Raw genomic sequence first — 24,453 nt, 5'->3', positions numbered from 1 at the left:
TTGTGTTTGTCAAGTGTCTGTAGGTCACATGTTTATTGTACTTCGAATCAGAAATTTACTATTTTAGTTTTATTTAAAAGAGCATTCACGTAACAGACGCTTACTGTGGATCCTAATGAATACTGCAGTAATAATACGGCAGAAGGCAGCTCGTGAGCCTGGCCTGCTCATCACAGTCACAGCCCGGTCGTGGTGCTGATAAACCGTCCCCCCATTCCTGTCCAATTAAATAGGAGAGGGAGGGATGGGGCTAGTTCTTTAGTGTGTCAAGTAAGCCTCGATTCCTTCACAGGAGTAGTGTCTGGGGGTTTGGGGTCCACTTTTCGGCATTCCTGGCCTTGCTGGTGTGCAGTCTCATCACAGCCCTTGCAGGTGAGCAGCAGGGGTTGTTGCTTCCGTGTTGTAGGTGAGGACTGGGGTTTAGTGGAAGAACTCGGATTCGGCTCAGTGGTCCGGCTTGTCCGGCTGCAGTGTGGGAGGGAGGCGGGGCCCGGCAGAGCAGCTGCCTCTGCTCGGTGCTCACCCTCTTTGCAGTACTGACTTGGGGCCCGGTGAGGGGGGAACGCATCCCCTGAGGAGGAGGGAGCTCTGCAGGAGGAAACTTTTCCTCGGAACCGAGCTAGCGTTTCTGTCTGCCGGATTCACTGAGCCATTAACCGTGGCCGTTTGTGTTACTTTTCTGGAGCCATGCCCAATGAGTTGCTAAATTTATCTTTTTTCTGTGTGTGTGTTTTTTTTTGGTCTGTTGTAGTCTTTTGTCTCTTGTCTGTGGCTGACAGTAATTCTTTCTACCTGACCATCATGTCAGAATCTAAATAGGGAATACATTTCCAGGCATCTCCCAATTTGTATTCTGCTCTGCATCTCTCATCCACCCCCATGGATCCAGTTTTAAGCAGTTTTATTGGGCGTAACTGACCAACAGTAAGGGATGCGTGTTTGAGATGTCCCGTCTGACGAACTCTGACCCGTACACATGGCCACGAAACCACCAGCACAGACCAGACGTGAGCTCGCGCACCGTCACCATGGACGGCTCCTCTGGCCTCGGTCAACCCTCCCCAGGCAGCCTCCGATCTTCCCTCCGTCTCTTTAGATGGGTTTGTTTTCCAGAACGTGACTGTACAGGGAAGCACTCTCGTGTGTGTCTGTGCTTCCTCGTCTGACACCAGACATGTGGGCTTTCCAATGGCAGGCAGTTTCCAATGGAGGTGACACCAGCCTCCGGGCATGCAGTTGACCTCAGTTCCGACATGTGTCTGGTGGAGGGCAGTCACCCCACAGGTGAAGGGTCCACCCTCCACGACCCCCTGCCCGCGCCCCACCAGCTTCCTTTGTCACCTGCGCTCTGGCCGACTAGCTGTAACTTTAAGGTTCCCACAGCCCCATCTGAGCTTCATGGTGCCCAGAGCCCAGGAAGCCAGTTTTCCCACCAGACTCACGGCAGGGTTGTTAGGAGGACCTTCAAGGATATGATGAGCAGTTTGATGATGAGAACAAAGGGCGAAGTCTTGCGGGTCCTGAGCCCCTGGAGCTTCTGTCCCTGTGAGCGTGGGGCACACCACCCTCCTGGCATGTAAATGCATCTGGTGCATGAAGCTGGGAGCCCTTGAACCCCATCCTTTTGGGAGTATGGAGGCTTCATGACAAACACGGTGCATTAGGACATCAGCCATGGGTGATGGAATTCAGCCTCCAGCCCCTGTCCTCTCTTTGGGGATTCGGGGGTGGGACTGAAGCTTCCAGCCTCCTACTCACTGGGTTGGTTCCCCTGGTAACCAGCCCCCCATCCTTAGGGAGGGTCCGGAGTCACTTCACTAACATCCACAGGTGTAGTTCAGCAGGGTTGGCTTGTTTGTGGCAAAAGACACCTTTATAGTTCTTGTCACTTAGGAATTCTGAGAGTTTTTGGAGCTCTGTGCCATCGATGGAGAGGAAGACCAAATATATATATATTTGTTACTGTAAATCACAGTATCATAGTTACATAGATGGAGTCCTTCTGGCTGTGCTGTTTTTGGTCTGACTTTGGTTCAGCATGATCATCCCAGACTCGTTCACGTTGTTTCCCGGATCAGTGATTCATTCCTTGCTGTTGCTGAGAAGTGCTGTTTGTTTATCTGCTCGCCTGTTGATGAATTTGGGCTTGTTTCTATTCTGGGGTTGTTTTTGGCTTTTACAGATGAAGGTGTATGATCGTTCGTGTACAGGTCTTTTTTTGGGCGTGTGCTTTTACTTTTGCATGAGTTCCCAGGCATGGAGTAGATCCTAGGGTCATCCTGAGAAGTGTGTGTTTAATCTTTTAAGAACCTGCCAGACTGCCATAGTGACTGGGTCGTTTTCCATTCCCTTCAGCAGAGAACTGTGCTCTGCCTACATCCTTACCAAACCTTCGGTGTGGCCAGTGGTTTTGCCTTCGTCCATTCTAACAGGTGTGCCCGCCACCTCCTAGTGGTTCCAGCTTGCGTCTCCTTCATGATTAATGACTAATGGCTCTGGGGCTTCTTCTTACAGCAGACAAGCAATGAGACAGGAGCCAGTGGTGAACGCGTAGGGGCAGAGATGTCATCCTTGACCTCCGTTCTCTGCCTTTTCAGTTAGAACTGGGTGTTAGCATCCACCTGAAGGGTCCACGTGTCAAGGAAAGGTGAACAACCATTTCATATGTATCACTGTGTTAGTCCATAGACAGAACTCTGCTTTCCCCCACCCAGAGATACTTATTATTTAGTTGTAGAGGGTTTTGAGGAAAGACTGGATGATTTTTTATAAATAATGTGATGCTGCTTCTAAGTCTTGGAAGGCAGCTCTGCTCACCACTATACCTCTGATCTGCTTCTAAGCCATGGCTGTGAACTGCACTCCTCCACCCCCCTGATGTTTACTGAGTGGCCTCCGTGTGCCACGCATGGGGTTGGCGATGCAGTGTAACCCTGCCCCTACCCCTTCTTCCCCACCAGTGAAGTCTTTCCAGTGTTTTCACTTCCCAGGAAATGAGAAATACCTTAAACTAGCGCTTGTCACCCTGGATTGTAACTTCATTTATATGCCTGTCTCTCTCACTGAACCTTTTAATTCCTTGAGGAAAGGGATTTTTGTCTTATTTTTTGATGTTTATTCTCTGCATTTCCACTGGCTGAAGTATAATCAAAACGCAGATGTTTGGCATGCAGGCGAATCCAATGTGGATATTTCTGGAGGCCAGCTAAGTGTATCTCACTGGGAGGAAGGAAAGCCTATGAGAGCTTGGGACCCTGCAAGAACAGTAGCTCTGTCAATCAGAAGAGGAACCTGAGGCCCATCTCGGTTAAGACTATGTGGTATTAGTGGCAGGACCCTGGTGCCTTTCTGTCTCTCATCCTGCAGAAGTGGACGGACCATGTTCTTGTAGCAAAGCCTGGACGTTGATCCCAGTGAACCTTGACTGATGAACCATCCATGGTCCTTCCCCTGCTTCGCCCCTCACTTCATCATGACTTTCATCTGAAACTTAACTAGGAGGAGGCCAGGCGGTGTCACTGTAGAAGGTCATGGAACGGGCTGGGCCTTGGGGAAGCCCAGGTTTCCCCTCTGACTGTGGACATGTGACCTCCTGGGGACATCAGCTGGCAAGTGGAGTGCTGTAAAACCGGGGACCAGCCACAACCTTGCCCTTCACAGTGGACAGTATGGCAGAGTCAGAGCACGGGCTCTGTGTGGCCACTTCTGCTGGGATCATGTTTATTCTGAGGACAGAATTCCTACATACCTGTCAACGTGATCACAGATCCAAACACGGGAAGTCAGCACCGTGATCTCCCAGAAAAAGTGGAGTATCACCGAAAGATAATGAGGTCATTTCACTGAGAATATACAGTGGGGACTTCCCTGATGGTCCAGGGGGTAAGAATCTCTTGCCAGTGCAGGGGACGCAGTCCAATCCCTGGTTGAGGAACTAAGACCCCACATGCCGCAGAGCCACTGAGCCCAGGCACTGCAACTCCTGAGCCTGAGAGCTGCAACTGCTGAAGCCCGTGCACCTGGAGCCCATGCTCTGCAACAAGAAAAGCTGCTGCAATGAGAAGCCCACACACCACAGCTATAGAGGAGCCCCCATTTGCCACAACTAGAGAAAGCCCACGAGCAGCAGTGTAGACCCAGGGCAACCAAAGGTAATAAATTAAAAAAGAAGACACAGGAATCTTAAATGTTGTGTATATGTTCAACAGCAGACCTTCAAAATACATAAACACAAACTGATGGAGCTCAAGAGAGAAATTGACAGATCCACAGTGATCACTGACAACTTCAACACCCCTCTCAGTAATTCATGAAACGAGTGTATTAAAAATCAGCTAAGGATACAGAACATCTGAGCAGCCACGTCAGTCATTGCAGCTGATACACAATCTTTTGAAGCATGTGTGAGGCATTCACCAAGACACACCGTTTTCTGGGCTATAAAACAAAACAGATTTAAAAGAATTAAAATCAGACAAAGCATGCCCTCTGATCACAACAAAATTCAACTGAAAACCACCAGCAGTAAGATATCTGGAAAAACTGACTAATTGTGTTTGTCTCACTCAGTTGGCTGCTCACCCAAAAGACATCTTCCAGATGGTTCACATGGACAGGGATGGTCACAGAAAGAGATGTTCTGAGAACTTCATACTGTTTTAAACATCTGTGGAGTTGCTTCCATAATTTCTTTCTCTTTTTTTTTTTTTTTAAGAAAAAAGGTATTCCAGTTAATCATGCTATAGGATAACTGAAGAGCTTCATTGTATGGAATTTTATTTTATTTTTTGTATGGAATTTTAAAAAGAGATTAGATGAGTTATTGGAAGATAGGAAAGTTGCCTTAAAGTAGAAAGCATATTGATATGATTCTGAAATTCTTTAATCATTTGACTTGAATTGACTACTGGAGTTAAATGCCAATGTGCAGGCATCTTCTTACATAATGAGTAAAATCACAGGAAAAATTTGGGTTTAGATTAATTGTACAGTAAGCAAAATTAGATGGGAAATAATTTTAAGGATTTTATTTTTGTCATGCTTAACTAGAAATCGTGCATACATCATTTTTCTATAAAAGTAGGATGTGCTGTCCATACATCTTTGAAATCTGTAACGTTTATGTAAGTAGTTCGACATCTGTTGCATGTTTAGCCGGTTTGCTCACACAGAAGCGATAGGATAAGGCGGATTCCTGGGCAAGAGTCGACTTTCCAGGGAGTCGAAGTTCCAGGCGTGTTACACTGGGACTGTGAGCTTCTGAAACCATCTTTTTCATTTTCAGATCGTGAGCCATGCCCTTAGTGAAGAGGAACATCGAGCCCCGGCACCTGTGCCGGGGGGCCCTGCCGGAGGGCATCACCAGCGAGCTCGAGTGTGTGACCAACAGCACCCTGGCTGCCATCATCCGCCAGCTGAGCAGTCTGAGTGAGTCCCCTCGCCTCGGGCTCCCTCCTTTCTGATTACCAGTGACGTATTAATTTTAATGACTTTAGCCAAGTGATTTCGGTTCAGTAGTTCTGGGATTGTCCAAAGAAGAGGCTTTGGAGGAAAGAGCCTTCCTCCCTCCTGAAAATTTCCCAGCATGAAATGAGCTATCTGCCCTCTCTGGTCTGCTGACACTGGCTTGGTGTGATCAAGTTGGAATTGACTGATTTACAGATGATTAGATAAGACCAACGGAGAAGGCAATGGCACCCCACTCCAGTACTCTTGCCTGGAAAATCCCATGGATGGAGGAGCCTAGTAGGCTGTAGTCCATGGGGTCGCTAAGGGTCGGACATGACTGAGTGACTTCACTTTCATTTTTCACTTTCACTCATTGGAGAAGGAAATGGCAACCTACTCCAGTGTCCTTGACTGGAGAATCCCAGGGAGCCTCATGGGCGGCCGTCTCTGGGGTCGCACAGAGTCGGACACAACTGAAGCGACTTAGCAGCAGCAGCAGATAAGACCAAGAAGACAATGGCAACCCAGTCCAGTACTCTTGCTGGAGAATCCCATGGATGGAGAAACCCAGTAGGCTGCAGTCCATGGGGTCGCACAGAGTCGGCCACAACTGAAGCAACTTAGCAGTAGCAGCAAATAAGACCAAATGTGTAGTTTAAAGTAGTGTTTATTTTTAAAAGCTTGTTATACATAAGGATAAAATAATTGGTAGTTGTTTTTTTAAAGTGAGTTATTTATTACACTTGCACAGGACTAATCGTTTTTTTTTTAATGTAGTGAATTGAGAACTGTGCTGTGACTGTCATAGAGTGGAGGCTCGATACGTGTTTGTTGATTGAATAAGATTTCAAATGAATCAGAGGATCCAGCCTGAGGATCCAGTGAGACTTGCTGATTTTAACCTTCTAAAGGTTAAAGTGCAGGTACTGATTCCGAATGGAGGTCAGCAGTGAGCTGCTGGTGACACATATGCAGTGCCATGTACGAGTCACATGCATGGGTTACAGACATGTAAGCAAACACAAGCATAAGGAGTGGGCTCCCTTTTTTTCCAATTTTGAATATTAGTATGAGATACACAAGAAGTACTCCATTTCTTACGACTCATATGTGCATGAAAATGCTTTTCCTCCAAAGCTTTTTGAAGTTGCAGTCTTTCTGCCTAACTTTTACATTCACGTCGTGATCTTATTTTCTCACTTCATCCCACTCCTTTTTGGTTTAGATGGTTCACACTGCATTTTGGGTGACAGGTTTTCACAGTTAAATTTTCAGAACCTCTGTTAATAATGAGAAAATCCTCCATGAAATTTCACATCCTGGTCGCCTCAAGCACAGGAGAGTGGTTTAAAAAAAAAAAACAACAACTCAAGTACTTTTATTTGTTTTGAAGAAGAAACACAACAGATGAGTATTTTTCTTTTTCTTTAAAAGAATTGTACTGTGTTGTTATGGATATATTTTTGATATATGATGCCTATAATCATTGGCTGAGGCCAGAGTAACCTGGAAATTACTTAAAATGTGTTTCAAAATAGATTTCTTCTGGAGTTTGAACTAATTATAATTGATTTTTGGTAGGGGTTGTTGATAAAATTGGAAAAGGCAATGGCACCCCACTCCAGTACTCTTGCCTGGAAAATCCCATGGTCGGAGGAGCCTGGTAGACTGCAGTCCATGGGGTCTCGAAGAGTCAGACACGACTGAGCGACTTCACTTTTACTTTTCACTTTCATGCATTGGAGAAGGAAATGACAACCCACTCCAGTGTTCTCGCCTGGAGAATCCCAGGGACGGGGGAGCCTGGTGGGCTGCTGTCTATGGGGTCGCACAGAGTCGGACACAACTGAAGCGACTTAGCAGCAGTTGATAAAATGTGTAGATTCATGTTACAGGAGGATACCACGTAGATTATTGAAGGGTGAACGTGTTTCTGTGTGCCTTCATGTGTTTCTGTAAGAATGCTTTTCAGTCTCTTGTTTGTATGCCTGAAACGTCTGTGGGCATGGGGTCTAAGTGAGGAAAACCAACATAAACCATTACGGTTTTTAATCATCGTGCCGTGTTCCGTGTACAGTGTTGTGTCAGTCGCGTCTGTGGGGCCTGTTTGTAAGTGGAGCTGCCCACACAGTCTTGTCTGTTCCGTGGAGTCCCCTTTGGGCAGACTGAGGGCAGCCCCTCCGAGGGTATCCGAATCTTCACCCTTGGGACCCACGGGTGTGCTGTGTCACTCGGCAGGCAGAGGGTTGAGGCTGCTTGTCAACTCACCTCACAAGAAGCAGGTTACCCTGGGCTGTCCAGGTGGGCCCAGTGAAAACCAGGGTGAAACCAGGGTGTCCTCTAATCTGGAGTCACTAGTTCTCTAGTGCAACGGTCCCCAACCCCTGGGCCGCAGACCACTACCTCCCGTCAGGTCAGTGGTGATGTTAAATTAGAGATAAAGAGCAGAGAAACTGTAGTGTGTCGGATCATCCGGAAACCAGCCCCCTGCCCCTGATCCGTGGAAAAACTGTCTGCCACAAAATCGGTCCCCGGGTGTCAAAAAGGCTAGGAAGCACTGGTCTCGTGGGTCTAGGGGAGAAAGAACAGAGCCAGGGCCAGAAGGCGTCTCTTTGGTCTTTTCGGGTCTGGTGCACCTCTGGTGTCTCTCTGGTTCTCTTCACATCTGTGGGGGGACAGTTCAGTGTCATGAGGGGATAATAGATACCAAATAGTCCCTCAGAATGCAAACAGAACTACCGTGTGACCCAGCGATTCCACTCCTGGATTTATATCCAGAAGAAAATGTAAATACTAACTTGAAAATGTTTTTCAACAACCCCAGTGTTCATAGCAGCACTGTTTACAAGCACTGAGCATGGAAGCAGCCTGACTGTCCATTGACGACCGATGGATAGAGACAGTGGGCTACAGACGCACACATACACACAGTAGAATATTGCTCTGCCATAAAAAGAATGGAAGTCTGCCATTTGCAGCGATGTGGATGGACCGAGAGAGTATTATACTTGGTGAAATAAGTGTCAGAGAAGGACATACTGTGCATCCCTTATATGTGGAATCTAGAAAATAAATGAATGTATATTGCAAACCAGAAACAGACTCACAGATACAGAAAACAAGCTAGTGGTTACCAGTGGGCAGAGGGAGGGGCAAGATAGAGGCGTGGGATTAAGAGATACAAACTACTGTGTATAAAGCAGATAAGCAACAAGAATCTTCTAATACAGCACAGGGAATTATAGCCATTATCTTGTAACAGCTTTTAATGCAGTATATAGCCTGTAAAAATATTGAATCACTGTGTAATATAACTGAAATGAAAATAATATGTAAATCAACTTTACTTCAGTGAGGGGGGGAAAAAATTAGTGTGTTACTTGGTTTTCCAGCAATGGAGTATTGATTTTTTTTCCTTCAAATAATGGCAGTTTAGTGTAGCAATTAACATTGAATCGAGAGTGCTTTTTCATCATTTTCCTTGATTAATGATCTGAGTGCTCTTGTTCTTATCACCTAGTTGCTCAATTAAAATTAGTGTCTTGCAATCAAATTCCTTCTGACATTATAATGTAATTCTAATAGAATTTGCTTTAAAAAGGAGACAGAGCATTTGTGTCAAATCCATTTCTGTGCCTCCCAAGCCAGTTTCCACTTCTCTGTCTACGTTCTTGCAGTAATAGCTTTCTTTTCCTTTCTTACGAAGGCCTCCAAGATGGCACAAGGAAAGGAATTAGACCTTAGGTACCCCCTGCCCAGAGTTTTTGGTTATATTTGATGGTACTAATAAGATAGTATAGAGAACTTAGCACAGGATAACATGAAAGGAAAAAATTACAATTTTTTTAATTAATCACAGGAAGTCATTGATAATGGTTCATATATATCATTCTAAAAGTGATTTCTCATACATCTGGTTTTGTAGCCTATACTCGGTATATATTCAGCATCTAAGATACATTTTTAATAGCTAGAGATTACTGTATTATATTGATATACCATGAATAACCATTATCTTGCTGTTGGGCATACATATGTTTGTTTGGGGAGACACTGTCATAATTCTTGTATAAAACTAGTACTGACATCTCAAATCTTTTTTGGCATCTCTCTCTTTTTTTAAAAAGATTTCTTTCATCTTATATGTCATCAAGCTTCCTCCCACAGAGATAAGATCATCCTTACCAATGGTATAAAAATTTTGAGACTCTATCAGTTTTAAACATGAGTCTCTTAAAAAAAAACTATTACAAAACCTATTTTCCATTTAATTTCTACATTGAGTACTTGTATAAATGAGAAGGGAAGTCTGTTTTCTTCTCAGTTTTTAAATTAGTGATTAGTATTTTTATTAATACTCTTTATGTATTATGTCTCATATCAAAGCAAATGCTAAATTGAATGAAAATACTCCCTTGATGGCTTGCAGCATAACACATTTGCTTTATGTAATTGGATCTGAAGTTCAGGGTTGTGTTAATTGATTATACCAAGTGCAGTTCTAGTCAGAAGAGAGATTTTAAGTGTTTTGAAGGCATGCACTGAATAGATTTCTTGGATGTTTTTAGCCAGATGGAATATTTGAGGGGAAAAAGGGAAGATTAAACATAATATATTCAAGAGATAGATCACAAGTTCATCACCAGGCAGGTTCAGGCTAGGTTAAGGGTGCTTTAAGAGAAGAGGTGTTTATGTACTAGACAGAGTTGACTAGAAGAAACAGCATGAATTTTTTAAAATTTACTGCCTCAAACTGAGATACATGTTTGCATTTCTTGTGGATAAAAATAGAAAGCCAGTGAAGGAGGTAAGCATTCCTGTGTACCTGTATATGTAAAGTAAGGCTCTGTTGGCCACAGAATTGGAGGCAAGTAGAAGAATCCCCTCCTCACAAAGACAGGGCTGTTGGAAACTTAAGTGTTTTCCCTAACCCATCACTCACCTAGAGCATCAGAAGTGTTTCCTCAACAGAAGTAATGACACCAGGGTTGTTTCTCACCTCTCCCTGCCCCGGGCCGACTGCAATGTGGCAAGATTTAAATGCAGACTAATTCTTCCTAGCTCACGTGGAGAGCCAGCCATCAAACCTCTCTGCCTTTATCAGCTGTGTTCTTCCCATCTCATGAGTTCATAGGCCTATGGTAATGTATCATAAGTGACTTACAGGTGTCTCTCTGATCATTGTGATCTGCACTGTTATTATCACCTAAAAACATTGAGGGGAGATTTTCAAGGTTTTTAATGTTTTTTTCTAAGATTGTCCAATCCATGACACCACTCTTCTATCAGTCCATGACTGTGATAATCAGCAGTCTCAGCTGTGTTCCTCCTTGACACAGGGCCTTTCATAAGGGTAGGTCTACTATGTCTGCTTCATCCTCTACCAGCCTTTTACACACGTGATCCAGCCAAAAATAGGAGACTCATGGGAAGGGAGAAAAGCGTGACACTCGATTAAGAAAAAGAGAAGTTACAGAAAGAAGCAGGAACCACAGATGACCCCAGCCTGGCATTCCAGACGTGGAACTCCCACCCACCTGCACAAGAAAAGATCTCAGCAGCTTCTCTTAGATCATCAGAGAACTGAGGTCACAGGACAAACCACTGCCCCAGAACTGGGAAAGACAGATTCCAAGGATCACAACTTACCAGGATATGGGAGGTTTGAACGACACTGCCAGCTAGGCTGACTTCATCCATGTTTGTAGAACACAAAACTCCCACCTGCAGAATATACGTTCTTTTAATGCTCCCTCTCTAAGATGGGGCATGCGCTTGGCCATAAAATAATATATTTGAAGAGACTTATGCCACCAAGAGCATGATGTTAATGAGAAAATAATTCTAATAATCTTTCTAGATAGTTCTCACATATTGGAAAATCAAACGGCAGCTTCTAAATTAATCCTTGGGTCAAAGAAGAACCCAAAAAGGAAATTGCAAACTCTCACTGCACCGGTAATGAACACACAGAATCACCAACGTATTTGTGGGATTTATGTAAAGAGGTGCTCAGAGGGAAGTTTGTATCTTTAAGTGCTTGTGTCAGAAAAGGAGAGGGACATGAAATCAGCAGCCTTCCTCAGGTGGGCGTTCAGGGCTGCTCGGCAGTCACACTGTAATTCCTGCACTAATTAGTTTCCTGCCTGTTTCGCATCTTTTCTCCCCACAGCCCCCCATCCCAGATTGTGAGCGAATGATTTGCTTATTTCACTGGGAAAATAAAAGCTATTCCGGGAGAACCAGACATCCCCCTTCTGCCATCTCAGCCCTCTGCTTTGCCTCTGCACTGGCACGTCCTGCCCCATCTGCCTACGGTGGTGATTCCAGGACTGGGTTTACCCGCTTCTTGCCTGCTTCACACACCCCTGACACCTGTCTGCATCCTTCCTACCAAATACTCATTTATTGAGAGATCACCCTCTGCCCGTTGCCCCGTTCCTTGCTCCCTTCCTTCCCAACAAGATTTTTTGAGCTTGGACTCAAACTCGTGTGGTACAGATAAATCCCTAATTGGTTTTTTGTCAGTTAAGAATGAATCAGTGGCTCTTACCTCTTCGTGGTCTTTAATTCAGAATTAGTTCGGTTCAGCTATTATCGGACTTGCCATTGGAAGAGTGAGTCAAATTAAGCTCTTCGAACGAGTTACTGTTCGTAGAACTGAATGCTGTGGTTGCAACGCTTTATTCTCGTTCATCAGAAAATATAGTTCCTCCTATTTTCTTCTCTTTAGTCACTTGTCAGCTTCCAGCAGCTAGTAGAAGATTAAGTTTGCAAGTCTTTAATTTCTGTTTGTTTTTATAAATCGAGAACTTCCAAAGGGAGTAGAGCGTCTGTTATGTTTTTTCAAATAGGATTAAGCAGTGAAGGTGGAGGGTCCGTGATATTGATCCTTTTTGGCCTGTTTAGCATCTGCAGAGTGTGTTTTGAGAACATTCAAGTCGCTTCAGGAAGAGGCTGTGCTGTCCATGCCTGAGTTGTCAGTGGTACACACTGTTGCTATTAATTAGATTTCTGCAGCGCTGAAGGGAAAGGGGTTTTCTTGGAGTTGCACTGGAATTTTTTTTTTAAACCATGAATGGTCAAGTAGAAAAAAATTAGTTGGTTCCATTTTGATTACATCTGACATTCCAAAAAAACAGCTGCTAGACTTGAATCCAAACCATTTGGAACACGGCGCTTTGTCTCCAGGTCGTACAGCTGAATGGGCAGGCGTCTTCCCACACGGGCTTCAGAAAACGGTCTGAAAGGCGTTACTGGTGTTTCAAAACCAGTCAGTTTGAAAATGTGATGTCCACAGTGCTTGCCCTGCGGAACCCCAACACACGCGGGCATGTTAAAGATTTTGAGACGCCTGAGGCGTATACATGTTTCATCTTTCTAGTCCAGCATTTCCCAAATGTACCTGAGCTGGGAGCCTTTGTTGGCTGTGTCCTTGTGGATGAGAAAACACTGGTACAGGTTATGTGTTTTTATTCAAGAGATGCTGAGCACTGGCTAGCGCAATCAGTGCAGAGACCACAGGCGTGGCCCACGCCCTTACAGGACTTGTGTAAAAGAGCCAAGAGGAGGCGTGTAGGATGTGTCCTGTGACTAAGATGTCCTCTGGGTATCTGAGGACACAGGGAGGGGCCTCTGATCTCACAGACCCCAGTCTGCTTCCCGAAGGATGAGTTTTAAGTGTGTGCATTTTTGTTCGTTTCTTCAAATCTCTTTTTGAGCACCTACAATAAGCCAGACACGCCCTAGACCTTGGCGATTGATGTAGCAATGCATAGAGTCCCCCTGTCCTGGATCGTGTGTTCTTGTGGAAGGAGGCAGGCCGGAAACAGGATCACTAAATACAAGTGTATAACTTCTGTGGCGGCGAGTGCTCAGAGAACAACATAGCAGGGAGGGGATGGGGCGGGGGGTGTGTGGGGGTTTGTTTACATCTGTGAGTGTGTATACAGAGAGGTGATTGCCATTTAGCTAGAGAACATCTCCCTTGGAAGATGACATTTGGGTCTAGACCTGGGTGACAGAAGTGGTCCAGGCGGGAGGTACAGGAGATACGAAAGCCTGGGCAGGAGCGGGCGTGTCTGAGCATCCGCAGGGCCGTTTGGTTGGCAGGAACGTGCGAGGGAGATGGCAGCAGGGGATGGGCCCGGAAGTTCACTGAACTGGACCCGGCAGAACCTTCTGAGTCACTGCCCGCCTTCATCTCTTCTTCTGAGTGAGGTGACAGCATGAAGGGGTTTGAACACGCAGAGGACTAACAGCATCTATGAGCAAGTGGGGAGGGTTTAGGCAGTGTGTTCTGCTGGAGCCCAGAAAAAGGACAGAGCGAAAGTGCACGGGGTCCCCATGCCTGCTCAGAGCCTTGGGTTTGGTCTTGAGATGACGGGAGCAATGAAGGGTTGGAATAGCAGCATCCTGATGTGCAGATTTAAGGATGGAAGGTGAATCTGGACCCAGGAAAACAAAGCTGTTGATGTAATTCAGGAGAGAAACAGGAAGGGCCGGAGCTCAGCGGGTGGGCGCAGGAGAGGTTTGGTGTCTGCCAGTGGAGGGAGGGAGCAGTCACGGTGACTCTGTTCTTTCTGGGGCTTCATCGCGGGTGGACCATGCCTTTGCATGTAGAGGTGTGGGTTTGAGTTAATGGGAACATGAGCTCCTATGAGAACTTGTCCAGGGATTGCGATTCTTACAGGACACCAGCATGGAGATGTCTATTAGGTAATTAGACACACAAGGCTTGCTCGGGAAGTTCATAATAAAGGCAGCAAACAGCCATTACCATTGGACGCCGCATCTAGTTACAGTGTTTAAAAGCATGCATAATTCATCTGAAGACTCTTTTTTTTTTAAATTGGTTTGCCTTTTGGAACCATTTTGTATATCGCGTGAGTGGGGACTGTCGGCAGTATTTCAGGTGACTCCAGAGAGCTGCATCGCAGGTTTTCAGCTTCAGGAGAAACGAGCTACTGCTTAACTGAGATAAGAAGTCAAAGTCCCCACTCCCATTTTTAGTGGTGTTCATTGATTCCTTTCTTAATCTTATTTCCTCAGACAGCATTCCTGTTATTAAGACAGTTACACTGTTAGAATTCATGAAATTATACAGATTTTCAATTCTTAAGAGATGCTTATCCAGTATCTAGGAGTAACCACTGAAGCAGCAGAATATTTCAGTCCATTTTATTAAGTAAGCAGGACATTTCCAAGTGTCTCATGACCTGAGATAATTCATGGGAAGTTGCTGATCTCTAGCCAAGAAAGCTGAGGGAAGTACGTGCTAAGGCAGGGAATCAGAAGATAGGAGACCCACGTTGTCGTTTCATCTGTTCCTCCCACTTTCTCGGCACGGTGTCTGGACGGACCACCTGGTGCTCAGCTTAGTCACCTGGAAGGCGGGAGCAGTGGCTCCGTGTTTGGCTCATGAGTTCTCAGTCATCATACAGGTGGTGCCAGAAGGCTCTGTCCCAGGTGGGGACAGCTGGGGATGCCCAGTGGGCACAGGTGGTTCTTAACTCCCGTGGAGGTGATAGTCTCGGGGTTCACAGCAAAGACTAAGGAGAGTGAGTGTGAGAGCACCGTGTAAACTGTAAAGCGCGGTGAAAGCGTTACAGTTATTCTCGCTCCAGGTGACTCTTCTTCCGGGAAGGTTCAGGCTCTCTTCTCTTTTGAGTGATAAGTTGATAGAATATGCAGATAAAACCAATGCATCTTATACCCGTCACAAAAATTAAGTCAAAATGGATCGTAGACCTAGATGTAAAACAATGAAATTCCTCAAAGATAGCAAAGGAGAAAATCTAGATGACCTCGGATATGACTGTGACTTTTTAGATACGGTACTAAAAAGGCATGACAGTGAAAGAAATAATTGATAAGCTGGACTTTATCCAAATTAAAAACTTATGTTCTACGAAAGATATTGTGGAGAAGGCCAACAACTGGGAGAAGATGTTTCCAAAAGACATAATCTGATAAAGGACCATTATCCAAAATATATCCAAAGAACTCTTAAAACTCAGCAATAAACAACATAAACAACTTGTTTGAAAAATGGGCGAAAGATCCGAACAGACCTCTCACTGGAGAAGATGTGCAGATGGCAAACAAGCCCATGAAAAGATGCTCCACATCACAGTCTTCAGGGGAACGCAGCTTAAAACAAGATAAAACACACCTATCAGAACGGCCGAAACATAAAACACTGACAGCACCAGGCGCGGACGAGGGTGGAGAGCAACAGGAGCTCTCGTTCATTGCTGGTGGGAACGCAGGATGGTCCAGCCACTCTGGAGGACGGTTTAGCCGTTTCTTAAAGAACTAAACGTACTCATGCCGTAGCATCTAGCACTCATGCTCCTTGCATGCTTGCTGCTGCTGCTGCTAAGTCGCTTCAGTTGTTTCCAACTCTATGCGACCCCAGAGACAGCAGCCCACCAGGCTCCCCCGTCCCTGGGATTCTCCAGGCAAGAACACTGGAGTGGGTTGCCATTTCCTTCTCCAATGCACCTTGCATGCTTAGTAGGCAGTTATTAAATGTTTGTTGAGTGAGTAAAGGAATGGTGTTAGGATTTGGAAATTGAGTGAAAGCAGATACTGATTCCGATCTTGTGAAATTTTCAGAAATGTTATTAATTACACTTTAAGGAAGATGGGAGGTATGTCTCGCACTCACGGGAAAGAAGAGATCTGTACAGAAAAGTTTAACTCAGAATTCAACATACTGATTTTTAGGGAGGGCCAGAGTTAGCATTGTATACCTAGATTTTGAAATATGAATTAGAAGAATTTAATGCCATTGGAAGTGTGAGGCACTGTATAAGATATCTGACGTTGCTGATTGTGAATGAGGTTAAAACCCTGAATTTAGAAGCCAACATGATTTGTTGAATCAAATTTGTTTACTTGGGAAGTAAAAGGAAAGTTCAGGTCCTGAACTGTGTATGCGTAAAGCATGCAAAATGAGAGCTAATTTTTTCCCAAAGAAGCTTAATTTAGTGGGAAGCAACTTGGTGGGGTCGGAAAGCTCATAGTAAAAATTCTGTATTATCTGGGTCATTTAAAAATCCTACAACTTGGGGTCACTTTCAGATACATGTGAATATTCCTAATAAATTTTGAAAAATCCTACAGGCCTTTGATAGTGATGCATTTTGTGATGATTTGCACAAAACCACACATGCGGAGGTTGGCGCTGGGCTTGGGTGAGAGTGTGGCCTCTGACAGGCGGCCTTCTGTTGGTGCCTTCTGCAGGCAAACATGCTGAGGACATATTCGGAGAGCTGTTCAACGAGGCCAACAACTTCTACATCCGCGCAAACTCTCTGCAGGACAGGATTGATCGCCTCGCTGTCAAGGTCACCCAGCTGGATTCCACGGTGGAAGAGGGTAGGTCATCCCTGGAGAGTGATGCTGAAGGAGGGCAGGGAGTCACCCTGCTGCTTCCTCGAGGTCGTGCGCTCATCCTTCATCTCGTCTTTTCCTAGAAGAAAAGCAAGGGGAAAAACCCACAGCGCAGGGTTACTTAGTAATTAAGAGTCACATCTGGTCTACCTTGTGAACCACACTCAATTTGTAAATAAACGACACACGCAGTATTTGTTTTAAAGGACTCTCTGAATGCATTCAGTGTTAGAAGTCCTAATGGAGGTTACTGGTAGTTATTGGAAAGATACTTTCTTACTGGAAAAATCACAGACTCACTCCAAAGATACTGTCCAGCTAAGAGAGCCCTGTACCCTCTGCCCCGCTTAGGACCAATTATAAGTAATTGAGCCGATCCTGCTGACTTAATTGCCCAGAAATGAAGGGCTTCAGGCCTCTGAAACAAAGTTAATATCCACAGGTGCTGTGAAGTTAACTGATGGTCATTTTGATGACGTTCCCTGAAATTAGGATAGTTTCAAAAAAAATTAAAATTCAACAATCCCTTAAAAAATTTTTCGCTTTTTGTCTCTTTCAAATAAAAGACTATTTTGGGGGGAAAAAAACTATCTCCCCAAATCAAGATGTGCCATTTTATATTTACTTTGAAGAAAACACTCAAATTAAAAATTATTTTTCCCTTTATATAGGCAGTTACAGTTTCCCTCCTGGCATTAAAATGATCCTAGCATCTTATTTTTCTACTAGGCCTTCAATAGCAGTATTAATAAAAACTGAAAGTTTTTTTTAATGTAGTTATTTATGAAATTCATCCCTCATCACTCAAAAAAACATGTTTTCTTATCTTCAGATCTGTTTCAAAGGTCAAAATTAGATTAGTGAACTAAAAATTTAACAAGTGTAGAACATTGAGACTTTAATATTTGTTATGAACATTCTTACTTTTCCAACAGAAAGTAGGAAGTTAGAGATGTGCTCTTTTTAATTTAATTTTAAAATGTGTCTTTTATTTAAAAGGAAAAGTTTGAATAGCTACTGGGTCTATTCAGACAAGGAGTTTTAATATTTTAAATCAATCATATACTTTTCAAATGGTATAAAAAATGATTTTAAAAATATTTGTCTTTATTCAGCTTTTTGTTGACTCTTGCAGTTGTGATGCTTGTGATAAACTTTACCCTGGAAAAGGTTAGCATCGTGAGATTCTACAGCACATTTTATATAGCCTTACATTCCCTTCCCAATCAGTATTCTCCCTTAAGACTTTCCTTGGTGGATATTCCTATAGAAGAATCCTTGACCAAGTCAGGAAATCTATGCTCTATGTGATCCTGCCACTCCGTTGGGCAATCTTGGAAAGGTCATTTAACACCCCTGACCGTCAGCCTCATTGGTCCAATGGGTGAATGTGCCTGTACACCCACCTCAGAAAGTCATGTCAAGGTCAGATGAGTTGATACCTGAGATGCAGTATGCCGTTCAGACTCAAGAAATGAGTGTAAATAGCCTGCTTCTCTCAGACTCCTTAGTGCAGATTTGTATCATGCTGCTTAATTTTCAGAACTCTAGGTGTGCTGAAAAGCTTTACCATTTCTCCTTAATATTACTGTCAGAAAAACTTAATACACTTTCTACATTGGTGTATTTTTTGCAGACGTATTAACTGTTTGAATGGTTCCCCTCCCCCTGGATACCCCGAACCTTTGTGTTTACATACCTATTACACTCATAACTTTATCCCTGTGTGGTTTCTGAGAAATGCTATTTAAGTAAAGAATGATGCACTCATAATTAGGCTCAATGAAATCATTATATTGCCACAAAAGAAGGAAAGACATGATTTATAGAGATTACTGTTGTTTATCAGAGGGAGGGGTTGTGCATACTAGTAAACATGATTTTAAATGAACAATAGTAGGTACTATTATTCTGCTAGAATAGATGTTATGTATTCGGCTATTCTAGGAGATGTTTATGATTGTGAATCAAATTATACTTGTTTCTAAACGGTTCAAAATATTTCCACATAACCCGACTTGGGGGACTTTTCTCTAAACAGTGTCACTACAGGATATCAACATGAAAAAGGCTTTCAAAAGTTCCACAGTCCAAGACCAGCAGGTGGTTTCAAAGAACAGCATTCCTAATCCTGTTGCTGACATTTACAACCAGAGCGATAAACCGCCTCCTCTGAACATCCTTACACCGTACAGGTAGGTCTTCTGTGTGCAGGTGCGTCCCCAGAGCCTCTCAGGTAAGTAAGTTGAGAGAGGTGGGCAGTGTGGTGAAAAGATCTTTTCAAACTTTGAGAATAATTACTGCAGTGTTATCCAGGATGAAATTGGGCTTCCCAGGTGGCACAGATGGTAAAGAACCCTCCTGCCAATGCAGGAGAGGCAGGAGACACAGGTTCGATCCCTGGGTCAGGAAGATGCCCTGGAGTAGGAAAAGACAACCCACTCCAGTGGGTTCTTGCCTGGAGAATTACATGGACAGAGGAGCCTGGCAGGCTACAGTCCTTGGGGTCACAAAAGAGTCGACTCTTAGCAGCTCAACAACAAAAACAACCACGATGACATTAGTGATTTACAGAATTTCTAAAGTTTGAGTATTTCAAAATACAGATAAGCTTACCAAGGGAAGTGTGAGCTCTGATGTTAGCTTTCAGATGCAGATATCGTGAGTAGAAGATGGCACATTACATAGTAATGGTGTGTGATTGTGTTGATCCTCACGTTCAAAGTCAAGTTTAAAGGAGTTGCATAATTCATCTCTAATGCAGCCAAGTACCTGTCTCAGCATTTCAGCCCCGCAGACATGTGTTATTTAATTCAGAAACGTGTGTTCTGCAGTGTTGGGTTTTCTAAGAGTGAATATAGAATCAAGAAGGTATCCTTTCATTTGAATTGGTAGGACACTCTATCAGGACCAAACTTCCTAGAAAAAGAACGAAAAATAAACTGTACAAAAATTATTATGAAGACACTAAAAACGCTCTTTAGAACTCCTCTCCGACCTGCTGCCGCGTCACTGAGTTCTTTCCTGTTTCCATGTATTGGGTTGGCTAACAGGTTCATTTGGGTTTTTTGGAACAGCTGCAGGAAAACCCGAACGAACTTTTTGGCCTACCCAGTAATTCTCTGTTCGTCCCCATCTCTCACCCCCTGTAGAGCTCGCTCCTCAGCCTCTGATGAGCTTAGACTGGTGGGGGTGATCCTCGCAGCCCCCCAGGATTAGCTCCACTGGGTGGTGCCCCCACCTTCCTGAATTCACTGAGTCCTCCACATCCGTTACTGCTCTCCTGGGTCTGGTAGCCCTTCTCAGGCAGTGCCCAGGGGTTCTCTTGGTCTGAATTCCTGTCCTTTCTCGGGGTCCAAAAGGAGATGTTTGGATCCATCCTTTATTGCAGCTCTACTGGGAAAGTAGTCGTTCAGACTGCATCCCTTTCTTCAGCATGGACAGAAAGATGCTCCAGGAAATGAAATAGGGATTCCATGGAAGCTGTGATGGGAGAGGATCAGGATACCACATTTTTCTATGAAACAAATGTATGTTTCTGGAGTCTTTAGATACTCAACTTAAAGATTAATAGTAGTATTGTAAACCTAATTTTTTTTTTACCTTTTTAAAATTTATTTTTAATTGAAGGATAATTGCTTTATAATACTGTGTTGGTTTCTGCCGTACATCAACATGAATCTGTCATAGGTGTACACATTTCCCCTCCCTCTTGTACCTCCGTCCTGCCTCCTGCTCTGCTGTATGTAAAATAGATAGCCAGTGGGAATTTGTCATGTGACTCTGGGAACTCAAACCGTGGCTCTGTGACAAGCTAGAGGTGAGATGGGATGGGAAGCCTAATGCTTTAACTTGTGAATTTGCTTTTGTTCAGCAGACATTTTTCTGGGGGCAATTTCAGCTTTATTTATTCCAGAGCCAGAGAACTTACTAAAATTTTCCTAAGAAACCTCACTAAATATTTTGTTATAAAGGAAAAAAGAAACCCAGAAAACTCAATGAACCACTCATATTTGACTAATCAAGATCATGATTAAATATTTGTGGTGGTTAAAATTTTTAATTGCATAAAATAAATTGATGCTCATATATATTGTGTATATTCAGTTTTATAGAAAAGAAAAATATCTTTTAATAGTGTGTTTAAAAATAGTCATGCCAACTCAAATCTACTTTTTATTAATGCAGAAATATTTTGGTAGGAAAAAACACAAACTTTTGCAGTTGGATTTACATATGACAGTGACAACACAGTTTTAAATAAGTACAGTGTGACTGAAAAGTCAAGTGTTTAGTTGCAATAAACATATAATATTTCTGCTTGTATTCTGGTGTCAAGGTTAACGTTTGCTTAAGTTATTATACATATTTGTTCCATTAAGTAGTAACTCCTCATCAAAGTATTAGCTCCACTTTTGAAAAAAGAAGATGCATTTTATACATTTTTAAATTGCAGCAAGTTGCTGCTCAGTTTTTCTATGTCCTCAAATATATTGACAACCTAGTAGTATCTTAGGGCAATAGTTTATATTTTTCACAACAATGTTTTCAGTAAAATCCCAATAATGCAGGTTGCTTGTCACTAGGAAATTGGGAAGAGAGAGGATTTTAAATAACTAAAGAATTGAAGTACAGAGTGGATTGTGCTGGTTTGTTAGCGACTTCCAGGCAGAGAATTGCCAGATCACCCTCCTGAGAGCTTGGCTTATCATTTGATGCTGAGAAGCTTAGAGAACCCGGCATAGCAGGGACTTCAAGACTAGTTTCCCTCGAGTAATTCATGTCACTTTGTTTGACTACTGGGCCACAAACTCTTTACTTATTTCTCTGATTTTTTTTTTCTTTCTCTGTATGCCTCAAATGACTAATTGAAATGCTGTCTTTAAGTGAAAATGTTTTGCTTCCTCTTGAAGGTAATATATAGGTCACATACTGTTTTTAAAGCATTAGCAGATAGAGTGTTCACTTCTTAACATGATTATTTTGAGCTTTGCTGTCTATTGATGTATATTACAACTTTGGGTCCACGTCCATGTTGGCTGCATTTTATTGACTTTGTGATGAATGAGTAGCATATAAAGACTTGAAATATTTTTTAATATATAGTAATTATAGCAGTTCTTGAAAACTAAATAGCTGCAAGTGAATTTTCTTTGTGAGTTACTTCCATTTAGAACCCTGGAGAAGGGAATGGCAACCCACTCCGGTATTCTTGCCTGCAGAGTTCCATGGACAGAGGAGCCTGGTGGGTTACAGCCCCAGGGGTCACAACATGACATGACTGAGTGACTAAGACTTTCCATTTGGAAAGTATTTAGGTCATCACTTTCTATCCGAGTTACGTGTATGCACCATGAATATTCTGCTCCTTTCCTAATTGAATTATAGATGTTGGGCAAACCTGATTTTTTAAAAAAGGCAGAGTGCTTGCTAATTTTTATCCAAATAGCCTTGTTGCTCCAGAATAGAAGTGAACATATATGTGCTAAGAGATCCATCCATCTCTATATGTAGCCCCCATTAGAATAAACAGAACATACCTTGAAATAATTGTGGTATTAAATATTGCTGTTTATGAGCCATATTGTGATTTTGGGGTAGCAGTTTTCTAAATCTAAATATGCAAGAGTAGTTTTTACTTAATTATTCTAGAAAAAACTGCTGTTACTGCATGTTCACACATTTTTTTCAAATAAGAAAAATTGGGAGACTTCAGAGAGTATAGGATAGTTCAGATTCCTCATGCAGATGTTATCTTGTGAGTTTAAATGAACATTAATAATCACCCCATATGTGCAACCCCATAGACGGCAGCCCACCAGGCTCCCCCATCCCTGGGATTCTCCAGGCAAGAACACTGGAGTGGGTTGCCATTTCCTTTTCCAACACATGAAAGTGAAAAGTGAAAGTAAAGTCGCTCAGTCTCGTCCGACCCTCAGCGACCCCATGGACTGCAGCCTTCCAGGCTCCTCCGTCCATGGGATTTTCCAGGCAAGAGTACTAGAGTGGGGTGCCACTGCCTTCTCTGATATGAAAATATACAACCTTTTTTTCCCACCTGACTTGTAATACATTGATTTACAGAGATGATAAGAAGGATGGGCTGAAGTTCTATACTGATCCTTCCTATTTCTTTGACCTCTGGAAAGAAAAAATGCTACAGGACACGGAAGACAAAAGGAAAGAGAAAAGACGTCAAAAGGTAAAGAATTCAAGTATGGGAAATGTTCATATAAATGTGTAATTGAGATGCTGACTTAGAAATTAGAGATTTAAAGATCCGTACATTTTTTTAAACAGTTGAGATGCTGGGTTTTGTGCTGAAGTTTTTCTAGAGGTTGCATTCTTCACATGAAGATACCATTCAATCTAACACAGTAATACAGTACTACTGGCAATAAATTCTATTGATTTATTCTCTAAAACTTGCTTTGCTTTCATAAAAGTAGTGGCAAAAATTTCAGTTTTGTCACTGCATTTTATAACTTTTCTCTTGCACTTTCAAATTTCATAAAGCAGTCAACCTTCCATATCAGTTAGAATTATCTGCTTTTGGCATTTTTAACATTATTAATTGTTGGGCTGCCACCTAACTGTAATTAAGACCTTGGTGAGAGAGGTTCGTATCGGATGGAAAAGCATGTGTGGTCAGCACACTGAAAGGATAGTATTTCCTGAAAATGAGCTGCTTCCCTTTGGTGGGGTGGTCGTAGGCAGGAGAACTGAGGTGCCTGCCTTGCAAACACTCTTAGAGGGACAAACCCACCCTCGGGTTCAGGAACTTCTATTTTGAAAATTGTCTCTTTGGGGCCCAGAAATTAGACTTAAATGACTGAAAATCAGTTAATTCTCCAAAGGCAATTAGTTGCCAAGCCTTTTATATATGAATGATGTTTTAAAAAATGACCATCTAGTGTGTGAGTTAAGAGCTCATTAGCATTTTGTGGGCCGGCTCCCTGGAGGCTTGAGACAACTAGGAGGTGCTGGCGCCGCAGGAGTGACAGTTCAGGATGGAAGAGGACTGGAGACTGGAAGACAGGATTTCAGAAAGGGAGCACGGCAGTCGCAGACTGCAGGTGTGAAACGTTACCTCAAATCCTGGGAGGGAATATCTCAGATTGTCATCTGTGTGCTCTTCTTGGGGTTTGCCAGGGGGCTCAGATGGTAAAGAATCCGCCTGCAATGCAGGAGACCCAGGTTCGATCCCTGGGTCGGGAAGATCCCTTGGAGAACAGCATGGCAACCTGCTCCGGTATTCTTGCCTGGAGAATCCCGTTGGAGTGATTTAATGGGGAATCTTGGAAGGGTTGCTGGGTGTTCAAGTGGAGCAATATTCAAGCAAAGACACTGCTAAGGACTGAAGTGCAGAATGGGAAGATGCTGATCTCTCCAAAGAAGAACGGAGATTTGAAGGCCTGTGGCTCTGAATCCCCAAACCTCTTCATGGCACCAGGGCAGAATCCCAAGACTTTACAAGTTCTCTCCTTTAAAGCATGCCTCCTTTCAGATGGCCTCCCAGAATTCCCTCGAAGCAGCAGTGTTCATTTTGGCAAAAATATTTAACTTTTCCACCACTGTTCTTCAGGGGAAAGCAGTCTTGTCCAC

At 43.3% G+C, this 24,453-nt stretch overlaps 1 protein-coding gene across 3 annotated transcripts in view; it reads left to right on the top strand.

Annotated features, from left to right (window-relative positions):
* WASF3 (WASP family member 3) overlaps window positions 1–24,453 on the top strand; it is a 76,835-nt gene that overhangs the window by 39,763 nt on the left and 12,619 nt on the right. For all 3 annotated transcript variants that reach the window (XM_019971483.2, XM_070800255.1, XM_070800256.1), the window contains exons 3-6: window positions 5,285–5,427; window positions 16,699–16,833; window positions 18,890–19,043; window positions 22,933–23,050. In XM_019971483.2, the coding sequence (XP_019827042.2) occupies window positions 5,295–5,427; window positions 16,699–16,833; window positions 18,890–19,043; window positions 22,933–23,050 (540 nt within the window). In that variant the 5' untranslated portion in view covers window positions 5,285–5,294. The remainder of the gene's footprint in view (window positions 1–5,284; window positions 5,428–16,698; window positions 16,834–18,889; window positions 19,044–22,932; window positions 23,051–24,453) is intronic.

The sequence above is a fragment of the Bos indicus genome, chromosome 12 (assembly GCF_029378745.1).
Source record: "Bos indicus isolate NIAB-ARS_2022 breed Sahiwal x Tharparkar chromosome 12, NIAB-ARS_B.indTharparkar_mat_pri_1.0, whole genome shotgun sequence".
NCBI lineage: Eukaryota > Metazoa > Chordata > Mammalia > Artiodactyla > Bovidae > Bos > Bos indicus.
Note: the sequence above shows the minus strand (reverse complement) of the source record. Positions and strands in the feature narration are given on the sequence as shown.